The sequence below is a fragment of the Rhea pennata genome, chromosome 6, assembly GCF_028389875.1.
Source record: "Rhea pennata isolate bPtePen1 chromosome 6, bPtePen1.pri, whole genome shotgun sequence".
In the NCBI taxonomy this organism is placed as follows: Eukaryota; Metazoa; Chordata; class Aves; order Rheiformes; family Rheidae; genus Rhea; species Rhea pennata.
In genome coordinates, this window is record NC_084668.1 from 42309035 (window position 1) to 42333849 (window position 24815).

Below are 24815 nucleotides of genomic sequence, written 5' to 3' on the forward strand. Positions count from 1 at the left end.
CTCTGTGATTTTTCACTTGGGTTTTCTGCATACCCTGAACTTTTTAGTGGGCTACGCAGTGCTCAAAATTAATGTCCTATTATAATACAGGCAGTTCCTGTGTGTTTTGTCACCATTGAGCAGGTAAGGCACTTAGAGGGAAATCAAGAACCCACCACCTAAAGAGCAATTGCTCTGTCTGCACATAAAGAGGTGGGAGGATAGAGTTTGCACCAAGATGTGACAGATCTCCAAATAAAATTGTCTTGGTTCTACTTGTACATTTTCTTGCAGTGGTTTGGTATATGTTTCAATTTACTGAATGTGCTGTTACTTGATGTTCATGTAAACTAAAGGCATATGTTACTGTATTAAGACAATACTCATATACGTGCATTTACATAGTCACACATCTATTTATATATATGTATATATGTAAATGTGTTAATTAATATGATAACATTGTCATAAATAATAAACCTTCTGTTTTATGGTATTCCAGTTACCCGGTATAGTTATTTTCTGGTGATGCACTGTTTTGTTTCATGTAGAGTATGATTGAACAGCTATGATACCTAATATGGACTTGCTGTTGCCATAGCCCATAATGAAACAAGTGTAAAAGGAAAGGTGTTTCTTTTAAGTTTACTTGCATCTTTGGAGAAAGAGGGTGTTCGAGGCCAGTTTTACCTCACATGAAAATATTCTTTAAACATATTAGATCATAACTCCGAACAGCATGCATCTTCTCTGTGCTTCTCTTGCTTACGTATGAAAGCAGTATCACCTAGGAGGAGGGAAAGCATAACTGACTTAAAAAAAGACTGGGCTATTTTATCCAATCTTGCTGTAGTTCAGAGCACCTTTTCATCTTTGTGGCCATTTGGTAGAGATAGAAGCATAAGCAAGAAACTTGCATCTGATTTTTTTTTTTTTTGAGGCAGAAAAATCTTGTTGCTAGGAACAGACATGAAGGTGGACATCCAGCAGCATCGGAGAGTGCTTACTGCTAGGAAGCAGCATGGGCGCTTGTCCTTGTACCAGCATGGTGTTTCTGGATGTTGTTTGTAGCAGCTCCAGATGAATTCTACTGACTTAAAGCTGCTGTCTTCCCTACGCACTTTATAGGCTTTGCTTTATGCACGACCCTCCCACCCTGAGACTTGCTGAACCTGTTTAGCAACCTCCCTAGGTGCATGTGTAAAGTAGATCTGTGGCCCCTTGACTGTTTTTTGTAGTGCTTCTGAGAAGAGTTCCTGAAGCCCATTGCTCTTGTGGTATTGACTGTCTGACAAAGGAACTGGACTTCTGTAGGTTTAGCAATACAGTATCACCTGTTCGCATTCACCTTTCCCTTACAGTACTTTTTCCATGGTGATATGAGAAGCTAGTCTTGATTTATTTTTTTTTCTTCCCCTTGCTTTCTGCATTTGCTGGTGATGCTGTGTGAAGGTTCCCCCCTGTAACAAGCTATAATTGACCTGTCTACCTTCTGTGAGATGCTGCTTGCATTTGGTTTGGGGCAGAGAGCAAGCTGCTATGAGCTTGGCTTTCAAATGATAAACAGACCATAAATATCTTCTGGTAATAATAAAAAAAAGAATTAAAAAACACTGGAATCCTGTGCTGACCTTTTTTCTGTTAAATACTGACCAAATGGTGCCCAAAGGGAAAAACAGTATCTTAATTTATGCTTTTCTACTTGCTGTTGCCAAATGAGAAATGAACACCTTACCCCCCTCCAAAAAAAATCTGCCAAGCCTTGATCTTTAGATAATTATTGATTCCTAAGAATGATGACAATTCTTGTCATTGCTGTTTTTGTAAGTTGGCTTATTGCATTGCTTGCAACTCTCAGTCTTTGTTTTATTTAGCTGTGGTTTTTAATTTCCTGCTTGTGGTGGGGTACGTGTTTGTTAAACTCTCTATAGCTATGATACTGTGGCTTGCCTTTCCGGTAACAGTTATCAGGTTACTACTGTTTTTACAAATGTTTCAATGTGCAAGTTGACAGTACTTGACTGTATTCAGCGTAAACTGCAGCACCTTTTGTCAGCTTGTGTATAACTTGAAGCCCAGTGTTTTCAGTGGTTATGAAGTGTTTTGTTTTGCAAAAAAGTGGATTGAAATAAAAAAAAATCAAAATTAATTCAAACGTTTAAATCAAAAACATAATGTTGTTAATGTTTTATCCTAATTTGGTTTTGAAATCAACACATTCATTTGCTTATGGGATTTTTTCCCCCTTCTCCCCTCCCTTTTTTTTTAAGGCAGCATTCAGGAGGACGGGGAGGGATGGATGGGAAAACTTAGAGCTGCATCCATAGTCTTTCATGTGGTCTGCTTATAGTTGGACAAGTGTAAGTGCTCTTTCAGACTTCCCTAAACTGAGACATCTGTTGTTTTAACACTTTTTTGGTTGTATGATATTTAGGTGGTTTACAGTCTGTCGCCCTCCATTCACCTGCTTATGAAGGTCAAACCTGGCAACTACATTGCTACAAATTGAATAGTACTTGTACTTGAGAAGCAAATGATATATTAAGGCATATGGGAAACACTTTTTCCTTGTGATCACCTGTACAGAGCAATTCTTGGAACAATTTCTTTTCTTCTTTTGTAACACATGAGAATTATTTCATCATGCAGTTGCTTGATGTTACTTTAAAAGAAATCTTCAGGGATTTCAGACCTTACCCAGATGTTAAAAATCTATTGAGATTTCTTATTATGTTGTTATAACCATCTCTGGATAGGCCTTATGTACTGTGCATGTGCAGGTGGTTATGGTACTTACGCAAATGCAGTCCATGTGGTTGATAGGCTCTTCGTTCTCCTCTCCTTTTAGTCCCATATGAGACTATACATTGCAAATAAAAGCTTCTAGGCTCTAGGAGAACAGCCAAGTGATGCTTGTTAATATGCTATTTCATTCCTTTTGTCCTCTCTTGTCAAGGCAACCTCTGTGCAGAACTACAGTTTGTGTGAATTTCTGCTGATGCTTTTTTTTGTTTGTTTTTAAGTTAGCACGGCTTTTCACTGTTAAAAAGCATTCAGTATGCAAAACACTTTTGACAAGCAGCAAACTGTTTAAGGTGAAAGGAGACTATTCCCATTCATGTAAGGAGCAGGCTTTTGCTTAATTTTGATAAAGCTGCATGGCACTGCCTAATGTTTTTCCTTTTTGGGGTGGGAGGGAGGAAGAGAAGGCAATGGGACAATTAATTCTAAAATAAGAGTAAAAATCATTTTCACGTATAGTCACTGTGCTTTCATATAGCTTCTTTCCAATATTTATAATGCTACCAGTCTTTAAAGTGAAATTAGGTTGCCCAAGAGAAAAACCTTTTTGCAGAATATCAGCTTGAGTTGTAGCTGATTGCCAACGGGAGACACTGCAGTTCGCTATTTGTTGGAGACAGTGACATCTGCTGGGAAAACGCTTCCAGGATCATAATACCTTGTTAGAGATCTTGCCTTAAAATTATTTGATGTGCTCAGCTTGAGCCATTGCTGAGACACCTATGCATAAAGACAGCTTCCTTCAGTTTTCCTCCCTGATGCATTCTGAATCTATTCTGTGTTTATTCTGATCACTCCAGTGAAGCGAGGATGTTGTCTTGCTTGAATTTGTGTGACATGAAAAAATGATCCTGAGCTGGCAAGAAGTTGTTCTGGAAATATATATGTAATGCCCAGGCATCCATCAGGTGGCTTCCATCATCCCTGCCAACCAGACAGCCAGCGGAGGAGCAGCAAGGGTTTCAGCTGTGTGCTGCTGCTGAGGAACGCAAATCTTCAAGCAGAGGGGAGGGAAGATGGTTGATAAGACTCTTGCATCCCATGTACTGAGCGTCTGAGACTATTTTGACAATGTGCAAAGCCTAGTGTTTTGGGTTAACCCCGTGATAACATGGACTTGCTTCTCTTGGCTTGGAAACTGCTTCTGAACACTCAAGGGGCTTGAAAATTCTCTTTCAAACCTTGCTTTCCTTGAGTTACTGTATCTCATTCAATTTATTTATTTATCTGTTTGCCATAGCAGATTATGTATGTTGTTTAGCCATTGGAAGAAAGATCTGTTGTGGAAAAGCAATAAGGTAAAAAACAAAAAAATCCCAGGTATCACATGAGCATTTCAATGTGTATTGACTCCCTATTTGCAACAGAACAGAACTGAATTTTTGGATAACTTTTTCTAGGGTGGAAGGGAGAAGTTTATGAATTCTGACTGTTGCTTAGGGATGGCTACATTTTCATTGTCAGAGTTTGCCATTATCTTCCCATTGTCAGAGTGATTCAAAGCAAGCACTGAGGAATTGTCTCCTGGAAGAGTCATGGTGGCTCTCCCTTGACTGTAGGCCTAAAATCAACTTCTGTGAACCATCTCAGTTTAAGGCACCTAATACTTTTAATGTGTCAGTAGTCCCTTTTGCTGAAGAGTGTAAAACATTTTGGGTATCTCTTAGATGAACCAAGGTATCCAGTGGGTCTCAGCAGCTGGTCTGTAAGAGAAGTGCCAACAATTCAGAGGCTAGGGAAGGATAAGCAAGGTATGAAATGAGGATGAAGATTTCACATAGTTTGAAATATATGTGATTTACCCCAAAACAGATTTGTGTTCAAGTATCCTGGGTCCTAGAGATGCAAATGTACTAGAATGCATAATCTGAGAGGAAAGGGAGGAAGAGACTTTTTTTTGCTAAGAATATAGAGAATGGAAGGAGCTATTGCAGTGAAGAGTCTGCAGGCATTGAGCAATGAGTGAGAGCTGTAAGCATGCAGAATTAAGCCAGTGGTAATCTCATGGATGAAAGTCAGAGCTGCTTAGAATGAAATGTAGAACAATTGGTGTGCTTGTTGTTGCATGTTTCAAAATATCTTTTTGTACCTTTGAGATCTTGTGCCTTTTCAACTGGTTATCAGTTCAGCTCTGCTTTCTTCCTATTGAGGTTCTTTCTGTAAGGAATTCACAGAATCACAGAATAGTTGAGGCTGGAAGGGACCTCTGGAAATTACCTAGTCCAACACCCCCGCTCAAGCAGGGTCACCTAGAGCACTTTGCCCAGGACTCTATCTAGGGGTCTAGGACCTTCTCCAACATCTGTTTGTACCATCAGTAGTTAAAAGAGTGCATGTTTTTATGAAAAGAAATTGTATGAGCAAGAATGAGTGTCAGTGCAGGTACTTCTGGGGCTGCTTAGCTGTTGTTGGAGCACACTGGGTTTGCAGTTGGAGTGTTGGGGAGCTTTCTCAGAAGCCCTCAGTAGTGTTGAGGCAGTACAAGTACCATCCTTTCCCTTTTTGCAAGTACTGTTTCCAGAGAGCACTTGAGTGATGATACTTGTATTCCTTACCTGCAGCATGACCTTGCTGTGAATTACTGGCATTAGGTTGAAAATTGCTGCCAAATTCATATGCTTGTGATTAATGCAATAAAAGGAAACATCAAGTGTTTTCTTGGAACAGAACATATGTGTGTCGAAATCAGCCTGAAAAATTATGAAATCAAAAGCCAAAACAGTATCCTCCACAATCCTGACCACGGGAAATACCTAGTGTGGCTTTGGGAGTGGTACTGATGTGAGCGGAAGAGAGTTAGTTGGGAATAGCCACCTTATGAACTGTATTAATGAACTGATACAAAAACTATGTTAATATGTTTGATAGGATTTCTGCCTTTCTGATGAGAAGCAAAAGGCCTGGTTTCTTTTTCCATGTACTCATGACAACAGATAGCAGCATAAAAAGTCCTTTTGTAAACCTTTCACCTAGATGGAAACAGACTTGGACTTCCATGATCTCCAGCCAGTACTCTTTACAGGTGGTTCACCTTCATAAGGGTGAATTTGAAGAGAGGAATTTCCACAAAAATAGCTTTATTTCAGTGGGTATTTTTTTTTTTTTTTAGGAGACTGAAGTGAAGAGCCAGTTGTGTGGAAACTCTAATCTGATCTTGAAGTTTGGAGTATCCATCATTCTGGGCATAGCATTTTGAATTCAATATTTTTTGTTTCAATTGCCATTTATTTACTTACTTCTAAGATAGTTCCAGAGTTTTCCTGATTATTTTATTTGAACAGTTGCCCTTCAGTGGGCAATATCTCTGTTTGCTATGTTGTCTTGGATACCTTGAATCAGCAAATTTGGAGGGACTTTTCACCTCTGTTGTCTGATATCTATAACTTTTGGTGTGCCATACAGCTGCTTTACCCAGAGCAAAATTGGGTATGCAATGGAGATGAGAGTTTATTCCTTTCGAGCATGGTGTAAACATATGGACTATGACTTAGGCTGCTGCTATCAGAACCATTCCCTATGGAATATTTCTGTTAGAGACTTCTATCTTGACTGTATGACTGAACATCGACAACTGTCTAAACTTCATATACGTATTTCTGAAATTTTTAGTGTGCCCCTATTCAAAATATGAGTAAAGCAAATAAATGAAACTTGCTTTTTTCCTTTTTGAGAGAATGGATTGTGTTTTGAACGTTTGATCACTGTCCCTTCTTTGCTTTTGCTTTCAATCTACCTAGGGTGAATTGCAGCTGCTAGTAAGCAAGGGGAGCTTGTCTCTGGTCCTTAAAATGTGTGACCAGAGGGATTGTTCACTGGTAAATGCTGGACCTCCTCCTGTTAGAGTAGCAAACTTGAGTGTGGAGAAAATATCACATGCAAAGAGATATTTCTTGGAAAGAGAGTTGTAAGAGCCTGTGCATGTAGATCATTGAAGATACATGCTGGTTTTTAAGCAGACTGGTCAACTGTTCTGTCTGACTTTTAGCTCTTACACAACACAGCAGTACAAGCTGACATGAGTCCCTATTTGCTGTTGTTTAAATGCATATTTACATAGACATTTTTATGGTGAAATATTTGATCTAATGGATATAATAGAGAACACTCAGAAGCAAGGACGCACCGTTTATAGTTTGAGGTGTCCTCATGAACTAACCACAACCTTGATAAGGGAGGAAGTAGGTTGTTCTCACTAAGAATGGGTAATTTTAAATTGTAAAAGTCTGATGGATATATGTGTGAGAGCTGAGGGAGCTGAGTTTAAACAAATGATACTGTCTTACATCATACATGCATAGAGAAGAGGGAAGCTGTAGCTCCTGTGATATGCAAAGGGTGAAGATCCGAGGCATGCAGGGTCCATGGAGCCGTTGTGATATCTTGGTGCACATTTAATAAAACTGAGGTGATACCAGAAGAAGGAGGATAGCACTTTAGGTCTCTCTCTCAAATTTTTGAAGTATTCATTCTGGAACAAGTGGTATGGTAAAGTGGATGTGTCCAGGCCACCCACCTTGACACCTCTCTTTGTTTTTGCCTTTGATTGGAAACGTTCTCAGATCTCTGAAGGATTTTTTTTTCTTAACATTTTTTCTCCTGTTTTTCCTTTTGCTTTATAGGAAGAGAGGCTTCATAGAGCGCTTTGAAAGGTTGAAACTTGAAGCCTTGTGCTCAATTCCCAGGCACTCTGACAGCCTCTGGGGCTGAGCACCTCCATCAAACAAAAGTCCTCTTCTGTTTGCTGACAATCCTGTTTCCATGTCAGCATGCTTATTTACTTCAGTGAAAAGTTCTCCCTTCCCCCCCCACACACACTCTCTCCAATTTTGTCTGCAATCAAGAAGCTGCATTTTATAAGGTGAGAAAGCATTTGATCAGGAGTTTCCATCACCAGTACCGTTCAGCGAGGGGCCCGAGCATCACTTCTCTTCTCTCTACCCGCTGCTTCATGCAGGATTTTCTCCCAGTCTGGTCTGCTTGCTGAAAGTATTTGTTTAATGGGTTGCTATGTAATTATTCTTACTTCCCGTTTCTGCTGTGGGAATGATTGAAGCCCTTAGACACAGACTGTCTCAGAAATGGTTATGTGGATGACTCTTACAGATCTGACTGCATGCGCTAGTGCAGTGTGGGCCAGGGTAGAGAAGGAGACCAATGGCATCTTGTGTAAATAAAATGCAATTTTTTTCCTCTTTAAAGAGGTATCTCACTAGCTTGAATATAATGAATGAAGGACGAACAGGAATAAATAGCATTCTGTGAATGTGTAGATAGGAGTGGGAACCTCTCAGGAACCAGCAGAGGACCTAGGCTATTTCTCAGCTGGATTTCTTCTTGACAGTTTATTCAACTGGAGAGAAAAAAATTAAGCAGGTTATTCAACTTTCTCTCCTGCCTTCAAAATGTACTTTGTGCATCTCCTGCTGCTGACAAATAGAGATAATTTCAGGATTTTTTTTCCCTCACATTTCATTTTTTGTATTACTAATCAGTGTTTTAAAACCTGTTAAAGCAGCATTATATCTGTGAATTTTTAGCTTTCAAAAATGAGTTCTTATATTCTGAATAGCCTATGATTGGGAAATGGCTGGATGCCAGCAGCAGCTCTCATACTGAATCTGAAATCCTGTGGATTTTGCTCTTTTTGGTACACTAAAGTTCATGTGATCTATCTCAGTAGACTGAGCTTCTTGCATTGATAGTACTGATTTTGTGTAGAAATATTTACCTATGCTTATGGAATGATGGTATTTACCTTATAGATATATTTGTGTGTGTGTGTGTATGTATGTATGTGTATGTGTGTATGTATATAACTGCCGTTAACTGGAAAAGGGAATATTTTACAGAGTAGTTCTTGAAAAAGACTGGTGTTGGTTGAATATAGTATTTCATAGTTAAGTTTAATACTTGGACTGTGCTAGCTTCTTAAGGACAGTCACCTTTTCAGATGGATAGCACCCTGCAGATGGTGGCAGATTGTATCCTCCTCCACTCTTGCCAGTAGTGTGTACTCATTTACAGAAGAAAAGCAGTAGGGATAATGCTAGCTATAAGAGTTGATGAATCTCTTGCCTTTAAAATTGAAGTGCTTTGTGCCAGGGAAAATACATATGAATGTATTTATAATTTATAATAAGCAGCCTAGTCCCTGAGCAGGGACCATTGTGAGTGGGGGGAAATGGTGTTCCATCAAGTCTATGAAAGTGGTATTTACTTTCAGATACTTCAAAATTGTACTCTTTCTTCTCCAGGATTTAAAATTATCTGAAGTCCGAATGTTAGAAAGCTGTACATTAATCAACATTAAGAGTTATATACAAAATATCAAAAACTGATAGATAACAGCTGATTTATTCAAGGAGAGGTAGGTAAAAGATAGGTATCTCAACTTTTCTGATGCCTGGAGTTGATAGTAGTTCACGTTCTATCAGATAGGGCTGGGATAACAGTGCAGTGCTTTGCAAAGGTACCAGATTGATCCTGTGTACAGCATCTCATCTTCGATGGATTTAATTCCTGCGGAGGCCCCTGGGTCTCCCCAGTACTCTGGGGTGATGTGGGCACAGTGAGAGTTCAAGGTGCTGATTTAGTCTCTGCACCATGCCATCCTCACTTAGAAACTGGAGTGCTGAGGCTGCCTTGTGCCTACGCCCTGCATTCGGATAAGACTGTATGTCTGATTAAACTGTTCCTGAGCCAGACGTAGAAGCTGTGATATGGTCTTGCAGAATGCTGAAATTCAGAACAGGCTTCAGACTCTGCGATTTGATGTAATTGCTTGTGCTCTGGCAGCATCTCTCTAGTTTGTAATTTGAGTTGAACAGTCTATCTGTAAAATTTTCTGAAGCTTGATAAATGATAGTTCAGTCTTCTAGCCGACTTAGTTGCTTCTGAAATTCAACGTCTACAGTAAAAAGAACCTGAAAATATGTAACTATAGCTGAAATATTAGTGTTGCATGCTGCAATTTCTATGGTTTTGTAATTTCCATCACTCCCTAGGCTCAGTACTCATGTATTTATCTCAGTCACTCGCATTTGCATGATTTTAAGCTTTGCTGTTTACCTGTAAACTGTATTAAAGTCAGTGCCAAAAGCTTTGGGGATTAACGTTAATACAGTAAGAGGAACAAATATCGCTTTATCCTGTTATAGTGGTTTTTGATAGCTGAACAGTTGCGGGAAAAGGACTTTAAGATGTCTCTTGTTATGGCAGAGATGTTTAACCCTCTTTTACTCGTTTCCAGCAGCCAGACCTTACTTCATCACTTTGTTTTGATACTTGACAAAATTATGAAAATAGATCCTAAATTCAGAACCATCTCTGGTAGAAAAAAAAAGGGGAGAGAAAATTGAATCTGTAAAAATATCTTATGATAAGTTTATGCTATGGCCATGGATAAAATCTGTTCAAAAATTAAATGTCTTCTGAAGAAAAGAAGAAAGGAGAAATGGGAAACATGCTTCCTTCAACTAGAGTAGAAGTTTATGCGTAGGGAACAGAGTATGGATATGCCAGTTCTGTTAGACTAGATGTTAGATTTGTGTAGAAGAGTTTCTCTTGGAGTTTTGTTGCAAGCTTGTGCTGCACACGCAGAGTTTGTAATGGAAATGCTGAGATCCAGTTCTGCTAGAGATCAAGGACAGTGCTAGACAGGAGAGAATATTGGAGGTGGTGCTCCAAATACCTTCTGATGTAGGTTTGCAGAAGAGATATTACATAAAAACGCTGAGTAAGATAAGCCTAAAATAGAATATAATCTCTGGTGTGGTACTTTCCTGGTATTGCATACTTAGAAGCGACTCTGTGTATATCAAATAAGATGGCGATCTTTTATGTGTGACTGAAGAGCTAAAACCAGAGAGTGTTCAGAGTGACATGCAGATGCATGCAGAAGCTGATGGTGCACACAAGATGTTGAAACTCTTGAGTGGAGGTGAAGCCTGCTCTTCTGTTGGGAACCTGAAGTGCATTCATGGACAAATCGGGACACTGGGATTTGATACGTCTTTGTGTGGCAGTCTGCCTTTGCTAGGTCAACCTTTGGCATAGCAGATAGATTTCTTTTTTTGCTTCTATGTCTCACCTTTCAAACGAGGAAGCTGGGAGGGCTTCCTCAAAATACCCATGGGTGACAGGGGGACAGGCTCTTGGATGCCTGTTGTGCTTCTAGTGCGAGCGTAGGCAAATTTTTTTTCCAAAACAGGCTTTGTGGCTAATTGCTGTGTAGCAAGTGAGCTAATTTTAAAACTTTTTACAGATGGAGGAAATGAAAAATAACATTAAATATGGATATTTTGGTGCTTATAGCGCAGTTTTGATATGTATTTCTTTTACGTAAGGATTCTTTCCTTCCTTCCTTTTTTTCTTTTTTTCCCCTTTGCTTAATGCTGCTTCTCTTTGAAGGGATAGGGGCAAATGCTGGCTGGCTGTAGGGGATCAGACTTCTCTTGCCTGCAAGGGGGAAAAAAAGGACTACTTAAATGACTAAATGTTCTTTTCTAATGTAATTGTGCTATACCATTTTAACTGATCCTTATCTTTTTGACCTACTTGATAGGTTAACATGTGACCTTAGATTGCTTGCATTTATATGTAAAGAATTATTTTACCACAGTGAGTCTTCAAAACTACATTTAATTTAATCTTGTGCTTTAAATCACTTTAAATCAAGTCGTCTGCGTCTGCTGAAGTGACTGAAGATTGTCATGTTTGGAAGGGGTTGCGTTATCCTCCCACTACAAAGAATTAAAGAAAATAAGGGCGTAGGAGGTAGAACACACTGCTTTTGCAATTTGGCATTTTCGAAGTATTGTATTGTCATTTGGATATTAATCTGTAAACACCTTGAGGACCACAGCATTAGCTGTTTCATCACATCTGAAGTATTTGGCTTCTCAGATAGCTTCCTGGAAATAAATTACGAGTTCCTTTTCGTATTACTATTGCTGAGTGTTACTTTTGCCTTGATGTTAATTGAAGTAAGGTCTATTGGATTTCTTTTTACTAGCTTTGCAGCAGTGCAAAGCTGTTGTAGGCATTACGCTCGAGTATCTTCTGGTGAAATATTTGTGCATGTTATAATGCAAAATAAAGCTAAAATGATAGTTGTGTTTCTTACTTGCAAGGTGCTGAGTGCTGTGCTCTGCCCCTGGCTTCAATGGTATGTTGTACTTGCTTCATGTGACATTTAGACATCATTAATGTCCCTTGAGTAATCAGTATTGTCAAGGGCATGAAGGAAATCTAAGGCTCCATGTATGTCAGCCTTTTCTGCAGTGAGCCAGGCATCAGCCTGAGCTAGGTTTTATCATCAAAAGCAAATTAAATATACACAAGACCATGTTGATGCTGCTTATGCCTTGTGTGTGAGAGGTGAGTATTAGATGTAAAAAGCCCCCCAAACCAATAAAAAACAAACAACCAAAAGATCCCCACAAGCAGTATTAGATTAGATGTCATCTATGTGGATACTTTCTTGATTGTACCTGAAGGATAAACACTAATGTATTTAGAGCACAACTATGATACGTTTTTCTTTTACAGTCTCCTTTATTTCAATCCCCCATTCTTACAGTGTAATCTACAGCATTTTATTTTTACCATCAACCTTTAAAGTATGAGTAAATAGTGCTTAAATACTGTATCTGTTTTTGTTTAATTCTATAGAGTGTTGAGATGCACGGGATTTTTATAGTAGTTGCAGTCAATTCCAATTGAACATATAATTGGTATCTCTACTTGATAGCTGCAGTAAATCTCAAAGAAGGAAAAAGAAGGATGCTCTCATTTTGTTAGACTTCTTTTGGATGCATAGTGCATCTTCCAGCTCTCTGGGCTAATTAAAATGCCATTACAGTACATGTGGTGCTACAATACAGTCTAGGGAGAGTTCCAAAAATAGATCCTTGAGTGCAGACAAATTAGAGAGGAAATATGCACTGAGCATTTTCTCATAGGTTTAAAGAGAAATAATCCATTTGCTGCCTTAATTGCTTTCTTGTAAATGTTGAAGCCTTTTTTTCTCTGTAAATTTCGAATGAGTAGACAAATAAATAATACATCCATGATAATTACTATTCTCATTACTAATATTTTAACTTGTTGTTATAAACCATAGACAGTAATATGTAAGTCAGGATAATTCAGTGGACTGTGCTTAATTGTCAGGGACAAAGAGCCTTTTCTTCCTCAGATCTCCTATTTTAGTGACCTGGGATCCCAAGGCTTTCAAAGACGGTAATGCAGCTGACCAAAACCATCTGCTTATTTCCCCATCCCACCCCCAACTCTGCCGATAAATGATGGGGATGAATACTGTTTACACACTATATTCAACAAGCGAACTCCTAACATAGGTATAAAATGCAAAACATTTTTTTAATAATGTGACCATGGTGCATACATACTGACAGCAGGGAAGAAATTGGATGTTCTTAGACCTGGCACATGTCCATGAAATAACTATGAGCTTACATACATAACTGAGACAATAGATAATTCACTGAGCAATGCAAGTAGATTGAGGAGCTCTCACTTGTACTGGGTATACCTCATCTTTAGCTGCTGACAGCAGCCTGATTACCATGGATGAGGTTTACAGACCAGGAGTCAGACTTAACCAGAGGAATGGAGTTGGGGAAAGTACGAGGCAAGAGGAAGAATCACGCCTTGTATCTGTGGTAGCCAATGCCATGGATAAAATTGGATCTGTAGAGGGTAACAGATGATACCAAAGAGGTACTACACAGGTTGTACATGTTTTGAAATTTGCTTTAGGACTAAATCCAGGTCAGAGCATGGGATCTAGGTGGGAGTTAGGTGTTAGGTGGGATCTAGGTGGACTCGAGTGCATTTCCAGATGAGTTGCATCCTGACGGGCTCCAGTTTGTGTGCTCCGAGATGCATGCCGAAGTATGGGTTGTGGGGCAATCAAGAGCTTGCTTCACAAATCCTCTCCTGATGCAAACCAAAATGCTGTTGTAGGCTTACCTAGTCAAAACTCTCCTTCTCTTCTTGAAGGCCTTAAATGTAATGTTAGTCGAGTGTGTACTAGCTGATCTCTTGGGATGCAATGACTGTGAGGCTGATCATATACCAGTTTTTTCTACAGCATACAGAATTGTCTTGAGTTGTGGGCAAATGTCTTTCAGCCCTTGAAGCAGGCAGTAAGGTGGGATAGTTCTTCTTGGGCTTGGGGAGTCAAATATAGGGAAATTATAAGGATTTTTAAAAAATTCTTTTCCTTTGTGTGACCAGTCCGCTAGGAAGCAGTAGGGAACAACAAGACAGTTGTGCTCCCTTGGTGACAAATAAAAATGCAGGAGTCACTGATCCAAAAACATCCTCTTCCCCTACAGTGTCCTTAACAAAAGCTTTATTTTTAAATGTGGATGCACACTTTCAAAAAGGAAGTGAGTGACATATTCTCTTAGACTCCAACAGGTGACTGTTTCTCCAGAGTTTGCTTTGAGACTTCTGGTTTTGCCTGAGCCTTTTATTGAGGAGACACTGAGAAATTACAGCATCTTTCCCTTTTGTCTTGGAAAGCATGGGGGCAGGCCTTTTGAACTGCATCCTTGTAGAAAAGATAGCCAAAATAATCAGGTAATCACCTGGTGAGTGCTTGAATGCAATGACATATTACTGAATTCACCACCAGGCACCTGGGCCATTGAATGACTTCTTCTGCGGATGTCTTACTGCTCAGCAGTTTTCCTCCGTTCTCCTCCTCTCGAGCAACTGGAATTAAACAAACCTCTGGTTCCTGCTGTAGTACTGAAAAGTGTAAAGTCGATGAGACTTTTTACAGTTTCTGTGCCCAGCCCACCCTCAAAGCCAGTTCGGGAAGGAACCTGGAGCTTTGAATTGCAGGAACCAGTAGCTGCCTCACTATCCCTTCTGAATAGCCAAAGTTGGGAGCTGAATAGGAAGATCTTAAGTTTTATGACTTGTCCTTTGCAAAAGGTTTGGTTCCCTGCTTTCTCAGAAATGTTGGGTTACTACTGTTTAGTTAACTGTTTTCCAGTAAACATTCCTCTACCTGGTATCTAAAAGCATATGATTAAAGAAGACCCAAAAAGTATTTGATCTAGAGGTCTCAAAATCCTGGTATGAACAGATGTGTTTGCTAGCCCTCAGAAGGTCTCACTGAAGAGCCATTCCCTTAACTGAAGGTGGACTAAGACTGGAAAGACTGGAAAGTTCTGCAGACTGCCTATCTCACTTTTTTTGAAGCCAAACTGTTTTTTCTCAGGAGTTAAGAAAATACAGCATCCTTCCTCTTGATGCTCAACAATTTGTCTTCTAATGCTGAGGGCAGTGCTTTGGCTAAGGAGGCTGTCACATCACTGAGTAATTACCTCCCGTGTCTTACATATGTGCCTGCTAATGTGTCCTGGAAGGAGCTTGTGTCTTTTGCAGCATAGCCAAACTGTGGATTCTCTCAGTTTTGTGACGTGCTTTGGCTTTGTTCTTTTTTGTTGTAGAGCCATTTGCCAGGTATTTCTCATCTCACAATTATATACTGGTATATAAAAATATACCATTACTTCCTCTTTTCCTTCAGGTGTAGGGATTTATTCATTTATCATTGAATTTTCACATCCATTATATCCATTATATTTTGTTATATCTGTTGTATTTGTTTCATATTGTCTCCCAGTGCATGTGTGTGTTTGTTTTTTTTTTAATAAACCTTGGATATTTTTTTGCCAGTTTGCTAGGCATACTGGCAAAGAAACAAATTGAGTTGCTTTCATGTAACTTTACCTCGATCAGTGCCTGTTGCTTTTATATTTGCTGATATTTTTTTTCTTCTGCCTTTTAACAAATTATTCCTTCTTTCTTGAAATAAAATACTAGTCAATAATTTCTATTTTCTGTACCCTTCCTGCCTTCCTCCCTCCCTTTTTAAAAGATTTACTTTCTACAGCTCTTTGGGACTTTCTCAATCGTCTGTGGGACCTTAAAGCTAATCACTGGTTGTTCATCAATTTACTTAGTCAGTTCAAGTAGAATAAGGTGATCTGCATCAGCTCGAAAGATCTGAATACGTGGAACAGTATTTAAATAATCTCATATTTCCTAGTTTTGGCCTGCATTCTTAAACTAACCAGAATTAATTACAGTAAGCATGTTTATAGGTTTCTGCTGGAAGCAAGCAGAGAACTCACTGAATACTCCAGCCTTCTCTTGTCCCTCATTATTTGTTCTTTCTTGAAGTAATAAAGCTATGCTTACCAACTTTGCTTTGCATTGGATCTTGCTTTAATTTGCTTTGCTGCTTAGTCTTTTCTGATGTTTTTTTCTCCCTGTGTGTTTGTGCTCTATGTTGTTATGCAGCTTACTGTAGCCACCTATCTTTTCTTTCCTGTTTTCAGTGTTTTAAATCCTGCAGACACAGTTATTTCAGAAAGTATCTTGGAAATGTAAAAACACTTTGGAACAGTTCCGTACTGACGAAAGTAAAAATAAGATGTCCAAGTTCCCTTCTATGTATAATGGCTTCAGCATATTAATTAATGAGTAGAAATACCCATTTGAAAATTAAGCTATGCTAAATGTTTAATCAGTAAGGCCATAAATTAAACTCTCTGCTGTCTGTCATTCGTGGATGAATGGAAGTAGCAGTTTTTCTGTTGACTTCCATGGATTTTGGACTGGACAGCTTGGGGGCATTATTTCTCTAGTGCATTGACTGTAGCCAGCCATGGGATTAATCTGCACTCTTCAGGCTCCATAATCCAACTGGGACAACTCACCCCTGCTGTTTCCTGATATTTCTGGTGAATCAACTCAAGAGTGTGTTCGTTCTTGACAAATGTTTTTAGTAACTTTGGAAAAACTTGGCTAGTAGAACTTGACAGTATTTTGTAGGTAATCTAGTTTGTCCCGTTTATTTGTAACCAGGACTTGTGGCTTGTGAAAGAGTCAAATGGCGATCGCATGGTGTGACCTCTTTACACTTCTTTTTCTGTCTGTCCACAGCAGTAGAAGCTGCTTCCATCATGCCCAGCTTTCTGTGGAGTGCAGAACTACCACTCCCACCCCTTATGGGCAGGAAGAAGGGTAAAAGTATTGAGCGGGTTGTGGCCCAGATATTTTTAGTGTCTTCTATTTCTTAGTTTTATAATTATCTCAGCTTCCTCTTTACATACACGAGTTTGAAGAGGAGTGGAAGTGAATACTTTGGAAAGGTAGGAGGCGGTGGTAAAACTACAGATGGTATTCACTTTGGCATGTGCAAACCCATAATACTCTTTATTTTGCTACTTGCTTATAAGCGTTGGCATAAAACATCATGCCTTTCTCTTGCAGCTTGGAGCTCAATTACACAGCAATTGATTTAGGAGACAGTGTCTCCAGTAACTGCAGGAAGAGGAAAACTCAGTGTGGCAGGAGCTTAAAAAAGCATTTTCTTGGAACTTGAGGCTTAGATTCCCTCGGGTGGTTAGTTGATCTTCACTGCGATGCTACAACATGCTTTGTGAGCCAGTGTGGCTGAATGCTTTACTATAAGTATATTTTTCCTCTCTTAAAGTTATATAGAACAGTTTAGGACTCTAAAATGTGTGTCTTTCAATGGCCCCTTCTCAGGACTTTTTATAGCCAGTAGTTCTTTAAAAGCTTGAGACTAATATAGCTCATCTGTTTGAGAGAAGGAAGGAATTTAAACCAGCAGGTGTTTTTTTAGGCAGCAGTATCACTGAACAAGGAGCAGAGTTATATCTGTTTAAAGTAAGATATTAAGATCATAAGTGACTTCTCCCCTCTTTTTTTGAAGGCTTTATTTTTTTTCCAGTATTCTATTAGCAATAGTTATGCTACTTCGTTAAATACAAAAGTATTTTAACTTTCCTGACAAACTAATTGCCTAGTTTCTTGAAATGTTTTCTTTGCTAATTTGTAACATTTTGCTCTAGTTATAGGAAAATGAGGAAGCAATAGCAATGTGTAACTGCTTTGGATGGTGACATTTGAATTCTACATTTTCTATTTTTGTTTAGGGCTCAGATTTACTGTGATGATATGGATAGTCAGCTGTAGACCTAATCAACTTTGCATGTACTGCAGATGTGAGTTTGGTATCTGAGATGCTCAGTTTTGTTCTGCAAGTTCTTTGATAGTGTGAAACACTGAAGCTTTTGATTTAGCAATAATGATGCTGTTAAATTATCTCAATCCAGAGCAATCCAGAAGGATATTTTGCATCTGAAGTATGCAGATATAGGACTTCTTGCTAATTCGGGGAAATATCCTGCAGTTCCCTGATAGCAAGTTCTGTCTGATGCTGCACAGACCCCTTGGTTGCATTTATGGAGACTGTTGGGAACAATGATTTTTCACAGAATCACAGAATCAGTAAGGTTGGAAGGGACCTCTGGAGATCATCTAGTCCAACCCCTCTGCTCAAGCAGGGACACCTACAGCATGTTAGGGTTGCATCCAGGCAGGCCTTGAATATCTCCAGAGAAGGAGACTCCACAACCTCTCTGGGCAACCTGTTCCAGTGCTCCGTCACTCTTACAGGGAAGAAATTCCTCCTCATCTTCAGGCAGCACTTCCTGTGCTTTAGTTTTTCCCTCCTGTCCTTTTGCATGGGACAACTGAAAAGAGTTCAGCCCTATCCCCTTGACACCCTCCCCTCACATATTTATACACATTGATAAGATCCCCCCTCAGTCTTCTCTTCCCCAGGCTGAAGAGGCCCAGCTCTTGCAGTCGTTCCTCATAGGGCAGATGCTCCAGTCCTCTCATCATCTCTGTAGCCCTACGCTGGACTCTCTCCAGTAGCTCCATGTCCCTCTTGTCCTGGGGAGCCCGGAACTGGATGCAGTACTTGAGATGTGGCCTCAGCAGGGCTGAGTAGAGTGGCAGGATCACCTCCCTCTCCCTGCTGACAGCATTCTTCCTAATGCATCCCAAGGATGCCATTGGCCTTCCTGGCCACCATGCCTCATGGTCAACTTCTCATCCACCAGCACTCCCACGTCCTTCTCTGCAGAGCTACTTTGCCACAGGTCAGCTCCCAGCCTGTACTGGTGCATGGAGTTATTCCTCCCTAAGTGCAGGACTCTGCGTTTGTCCTTATTGAACCTCAGGAGGTTCCTCTCTGCCCAGCTCTCCAGTCTGTCCAGGTCTCTCTCAATGGCAGCACAGCCCTCAGGGGTACCAGCCACTCCTCCCAGCTTGGTATCATCGGCAGAGTTGCTGAGCAGGCACCCTGTCCCTTTATGCAGGTCATTGATGAAGAAGTTGAACAGGATGGGACCCAGTACTGAGCCCTGGGGGACGCCACTAACCACAGGCCTCCAGGTGGACTCTGCACCGCTGATGACAACCCTCTGAGCTCTGCCTTTCAGCCAGTTCTCAGTCCACCTCACAGTACACTCGTCTAACGCACACCTCCTGAGCTTTCCTTGGAGGATGTTCTGGGAGCCAGCGTCCAAAGCCTTGCTGAAGTCAAGGTACACAATGTCCACTGTTCTCCCCTCACCTACGCAGCCAGTCATGCCATCAGAGAAGATTAGAAGATTGGTTAAGCATGCTTTGCCCTTGGTGAATCCATGCTTTTCTTTTTTTTTTTTTTTTTTGGCTTTGTTCTGTGGATATTGGACTGCTGTTCGAAAAAAAAGACAGAAATTGAATTCCAATTTGTGATTTAGAAAGTCTTGTGACAAAGTGTAGGTTTACAGTTGAGTAATTTGGAGGCTTTCATCAAGAGATTGGAAATGCGTTCATAGATGCTGGTGCTCAGGTCACATCATGGGCATATAGTGAGTCATCTGATGTGACTTTAATTGGATCATAAGGGGCCTGTCGATATATGCAAACTTTTGCGTGATCTGATTGGCACCTTTGGCCATTTGGTTGGCACCTCTCTTGCAGTTACTTGGGAGAAGAAGGTTAAAGAGACCTGGGGAAGAAAGTGGTTATCTCGAAGATATACCTTCAAAGGTTAAAATAGCTAGTATAGAGTAACCAACTTCTGCTGGAAGCATGCTGTGTTTGCCCATCTCTGTGCTCTTAGCATGTTCTGGATGTGAGATAGCTTCCCCTTGAAGCGGAGGTGAGGCGCCGTCTTGCATGCATGCAGGCAAGTGTCTATTGCTAGTGTTTGAGCCCCGTGGCTATTCTCCAAGCAGAGAGCTGTTCCTGTGGTAATGACCGTTGGACCATGAATTTGATGGGGAGCTCAATGACTGAGTGTTCTTTTAAATAGGGATATCTAGCTTGGTCACATCAATTCGGTTGCCTCCTTGTTGACTGCCAGTTGTTGCTGCTTTGTGTAGATGTCTGACTGGTGAAGCATCTCCCATCCGCTCTATTAGCTTTAGAAGGGGAAAAAAAAAAACAAAAAAACCCCAAGGATATGAATAATCAGAGTTCAATTTATTGACATGTTGCCTGAGGCTGCGCTGATCCTTAGCTAATGTCAGTGGAGACAGATTAGTGTAAGTGATGGAGAAGACTCAACTGTGCCTTCTCTCCAGAAAGTTTGGAATGGAGGAAATAGGGAGACGAAAGTAGTGTGTGATGGCTTTTTTTTTTTTCTCCTTTTAAATAATATCCCACTGATATCTTAATATTTTTATGCGTCTGAAATGTGCTTTACTTTGAGAGATGGAGTGACTTCTTTGATGTCTCCAGACAGGGTTTGGCTTGATCATATCTTTTTGTTACAGCGTAAAATACAGAAATGTGTTAGAGGAGAACAAATGAAGCATAACTAGCAAAGGTAGAAGTATTTACAGTGTAACAAATGGATTTGAGATGAAATTTTCTGTATTCAAGCATAGCTCAAGTTTTATAAACATACTATAGTGGGATGTCCATAGTGTGCTCCTGAATTAAACATTTTTTTACTTCAATTTTTGTGGTGGGGGCAGATGGGAGGAGAATGAACGACTAGAAAATCTGGTCTGGCAGTCTACAGTACTTGTAGGTATCATGTTTTTCTGTTTTAAATCTGTTAGAATGCCAGATACAATCTTAGAAATATTTTAAATTGAAAACTCCCTCAGCAAGAAGGGTTTCTGCATATCATTTGCAAAGTATGTTTTTAATGCCTTTCTGAAATCCAAACTTATGCAAAATGGGACTTGCTGTTCATGTCTATGCATTTTAATCTCCTACAGTGATTTGTCAGTTCTCTTTAACATCTCTCTAGCATATTACAGCCATTCTTCAACTTCACTTTGTTGAGATGAGTTTCTGTTTTAACTCCACTCCTTTCTCTAAATAAAAAATGAATTGCCATTTAGCTGTTTTATGATAAGCTTTATAAACTGACATGCGTGGTTTCCTTGGATTGGGATCAGTACAAGTTGAATTTAAATACCAGGAAGACCTGAGTACAATCCAGGCTACAGGATCTTTTATTTTTTGCTTTAGTGTAATCACTTATGCAGCTGTCTTGTTAGCAATCTTGTTCCTAGTGCTTTGTGCTATTTGTGTGCTTCTGTTTTACATTGATAATTGGCTAGTGATTTTTTTTTCTTTTTGGAATGTCTAAAATAGTTTAGCTAACCAAAGAGTTGATGATGTGATTTTTCCCCCCACCCCACCCTCTTTCCAGATGGGCTTTCTGGCAGAGACCAGCCAGTAGAGCTGTTGAATCCACCTAGAGTGAACCACATGCCTAGCTCTGGTAAGAAGAAACATTTTTTTTTTAAATTATTAAATGTTGTTCCTATCCTATTCTGGGAAGGCAGTATAATATTCCAGAGATCTGTCTTGAGTGGGATAGCAGAATACAAATGTAAAACGATGCAATGATGTGTGTTTGAACTTGCAGAAATCTACTTTTCCAGGCTGAGTAAGTGGGATTTAGGAGCAGAGGGAGAATGGAGCAAAACAGTCTTGGGAGTCTTAAATAACCAGCTCTCACCCTTGGCAGGGGCTAGGGAGAGACTGATCTCGCTGGAGCATCTTATTTTTTCTTAGAAAGGAGAGGACAGCAGAACAAAGCAGCACTGTACTGTTCTTTTCACAGCATCTAAGGGAAGCTAAAGCAAATTAAGATTTTTTTCTTGGTGCTCCTGATGAAGATTTCCTTGGGTTGAAATGAACAAAAAATCAAAGCCAAATTTAGATTGATCAAACTGTATATTTCTTAGCTCTTGAGTTTTCTTTTTTCCTACCTCCTCTAATGCTATTGCTGTAGTATTTCTTGGGAGCTGTCTTTCTGGTATGAAGAGAACAAAGCAACTATGATGTTCCTCCTGGAGAATGACTGCTTCTCATGCAGCTGAGGAGAGTTACCTTGTGGCTCTCAATTACAGCACTTCAAGCTGCAGAAACTGTGATTTTGGTCAAAATAAAGGCAATGCAGTGGAAAGCAGTCTGCTGCTTTCTTCAAATTTTCCTCTTCTCTCTCCAGAAGGAGTATTTTTCTCATGTGCCAGCAACCCTCAGTGTGGCTTTCAGTGTAGCCGTGAACTACCTTACCCAATTTAGGTTCAAGTAGTTTTGAAGCCCCTTTTATATAGATCCTTGAAGCCTTTGAGCTCAAGTTTAGTAACATATGGCCTTGAGGCCTGTAGCTGTTGACAAGAGCTTATTAACTGCCAAGAAGTTTGAGGAGCTTTAAAAAGATGAGATGGTTAAAAAGGCCATCCTTCCATCTCCCCTTCCAGGCCATACTTCTGTAAAATGAATGGAAACAGGTCTGTGTAAAAAAATTGGCTTGTACAGGATCATGACTTTTTTCTTCCTCCCTCTTAAAGTAGGTACCCAGCCACAGAGGTATGCATTTGTTTTGTTTTCTGTTGTCCCAGCGCTGCAAGTTAACTCTGCCTTAAAATTATCTATAGTTTGTGTCCTTGGACGTGCGTATTGGAGGTGGATGGGGTATTCATAATTTTGGTGGTTTGTTACACGAAGCATTGCCTACTTTCCAGGTAGGAGTTCAAGTTTTCTGAAAACCTGACTTTCTCTTCTTCATTGCTTTCCAAAATGCCTTTAGGCCCTTTTGTATTAAGGAAGAGATCTCGCAGGAGATCTAAGTGCTTCTGGTAATACAAGTTGAAAAAATGTAAACGAAGCTTATTCAAAGTAACTTAATAGATTAGAGAAGAAAAAGGGCTGTGACCTAAGCTAGATTTTTGCAGACTTGAATGGGTATCTGGGGAAGGAAATCTTTAAGGAAGGAGAGCTTTTGTGTAAGAGAAAAGGAAGAGAGCCTCATTTACTAAGTGCTAATGGTTGGCTTCAGATCCTGAGAAGGCTCTCTTCACTCTGTGTACTCTAAAACTTCTTCTTGAGGTAAGAGATGTTTTATTTTCCTAACCATGAAAGACAGTCTCATGCTAAGACTACCAGGGTAACCCAGGTCAACTTAAAAGTTTTCTTCCCCATTTGCTATCCATCTGCTAGACTCAATTTTGTGGGTCTGTCTGGGTGTACAAGAGGAATTGCATTCGTGTTTGTGTGTGTGTGTTTTTTTTTTTTTTTTTTTTTTTTTTTTTTTTTGTTCCTGTCAGTGGACCAGGGAACCAACATTATGCATGTGATATACTTTGTATTTCAGTTTTCCTTGGAGTTGACTTTACTGTTGCTCGTTATCTTTCCTGCTTGCTTTAAGGATATTTCATAAGGAAGGCTTATGCTCGTTAGCAACTCAGGGCATCTGATGTTACAGTTCAGTGTTCACGTACTCTGCTTTCCCCAGATGACTGAAGGTGGATTCAAGGTGTTACAGACTTCTATGCATTTTATATATTTTTCCCCTTTGCACTGCCTTTTGAATGTTTTTAATTGCTTGTTTTAACTGCTTTTCAACCAGAGAAGAAAACAAAACAAAAAAAGAACTCAGTCAGCCGTTAGTAGAGAGCTATATTGGGGTTAAGTGGATGTAATGTGAGGGAGGCAGTAGCATCTTCGTCCAAGTGACTTTTCCCAGCGTTTGAGCTGTGGGAGTTCTTGCCTTGCACTAGAAAGCTCAAGCTGTTAGTGCTGATGGTGGGCAAAGTGTAAGACTGATTTATATTTAGGCAGCAAGAAAACACGGCCTTGCACAAGGAGCAACATTGCCTTTGGGCAGTGGTCATCCAAGTACTTTTTCTCCCAAGAGCTTAAGCATGTCCAACTTTTGCTAAATGTTGGGGTACTGTTTTCAACCTGGCAATGCAGGTGCAGGGAGGGAATGCATATCTTATATTGGCAGAAAGCCAGCTAAAACCTGGAAGCACACGTTTTGGCAAAAAGCAAAGGACAAAACTCTTTGCTCTATGGCAACAGATGATGAGTGTCCCTGATGTGTATCCTTTATCTCCAGCATTACTTTTATCCTTTATCTCCAGCGTTACATTCTGAATCAAGATAAAATGATCTTGGTGTATTTATGGAAAACCAGAAGCTTTTTTTTCCTGACTATCTCACTAATGAAAGAGAAGTAAAGTTTCGTGGAAAAGTTTGATCCACCTAAGTTGTGTTTTTTGTGAAATAAGAGGGTGACGAGGGGGTGTAAAATACCTCAGTCCTAAGCAAGCTCTGTCATGTGGAAGTACGTTTCCACTGTGGAATTTAAATGTTTAGAGCATTTTCCATTAAATCATTTTAGGAGTGAATTAGCTTGAATAAAATGTATTTCATTTATTGGCAAGGCTCTAGCAGATATGTGTGTTTAGGAAAACGATTTCTCAGTTTTTTGTACAATTTGAGGATTAATTCACAGAAAGGAAACATTTTCCTATTTTGAAACTGCGTTGCCTCTACCTGGCACTTCTGAACTTCTTAATTGCCTGTAAAAGAGAAATAAAATCAAAACCCCCCACCAACCATGTTGCAAACAGTAATATTATATTCAGTTTGACAGAACTTGGTAATGCTGCTTTCTCTCTTTACTGTCCCAGAATATTAGTGCGTCTTTGGCCTGGGCAGGAAAAGTGGCAAAATGTTATGATTATTGGGAAATGCTGCTTTTCCTTGGCTATTATTATTAGATTGGGTGAGATTTTCATAGTGCAGAACTAGGGAGCCACTCTTAAAGACTGCAATTGGGTAAATTTCTAAATACGTTGTAGGTA

At 39.8% G+C, this 24815-nt stretch overlaps 1 protein-coding gene across 6 annotated transcripts in view; it reads left to right on the forward strand.

The window, feature by feature from the left end:
• The window catches only part of HDAC4 (histone deacetylase 4), a 270190-nt gene that overhangs the window by 92588 nt on the left and 152787 nt on the right, over window positions 1–24815 (forward strand). For all 6 annotated transcript variants that reach the window (XM_062578420.1, XM_062578418.1, XM_062578423.1 and 3 more), the window contains one exon: window positions 21365–21436. In XM_062578420.1, coding sequence (XP_062434404.1) covers window positions 21365–21436 — 72 coding nt within the window. The remainder of the gene's footprint in view (window positions 1–21364; window positions 21437–24815) is intronic.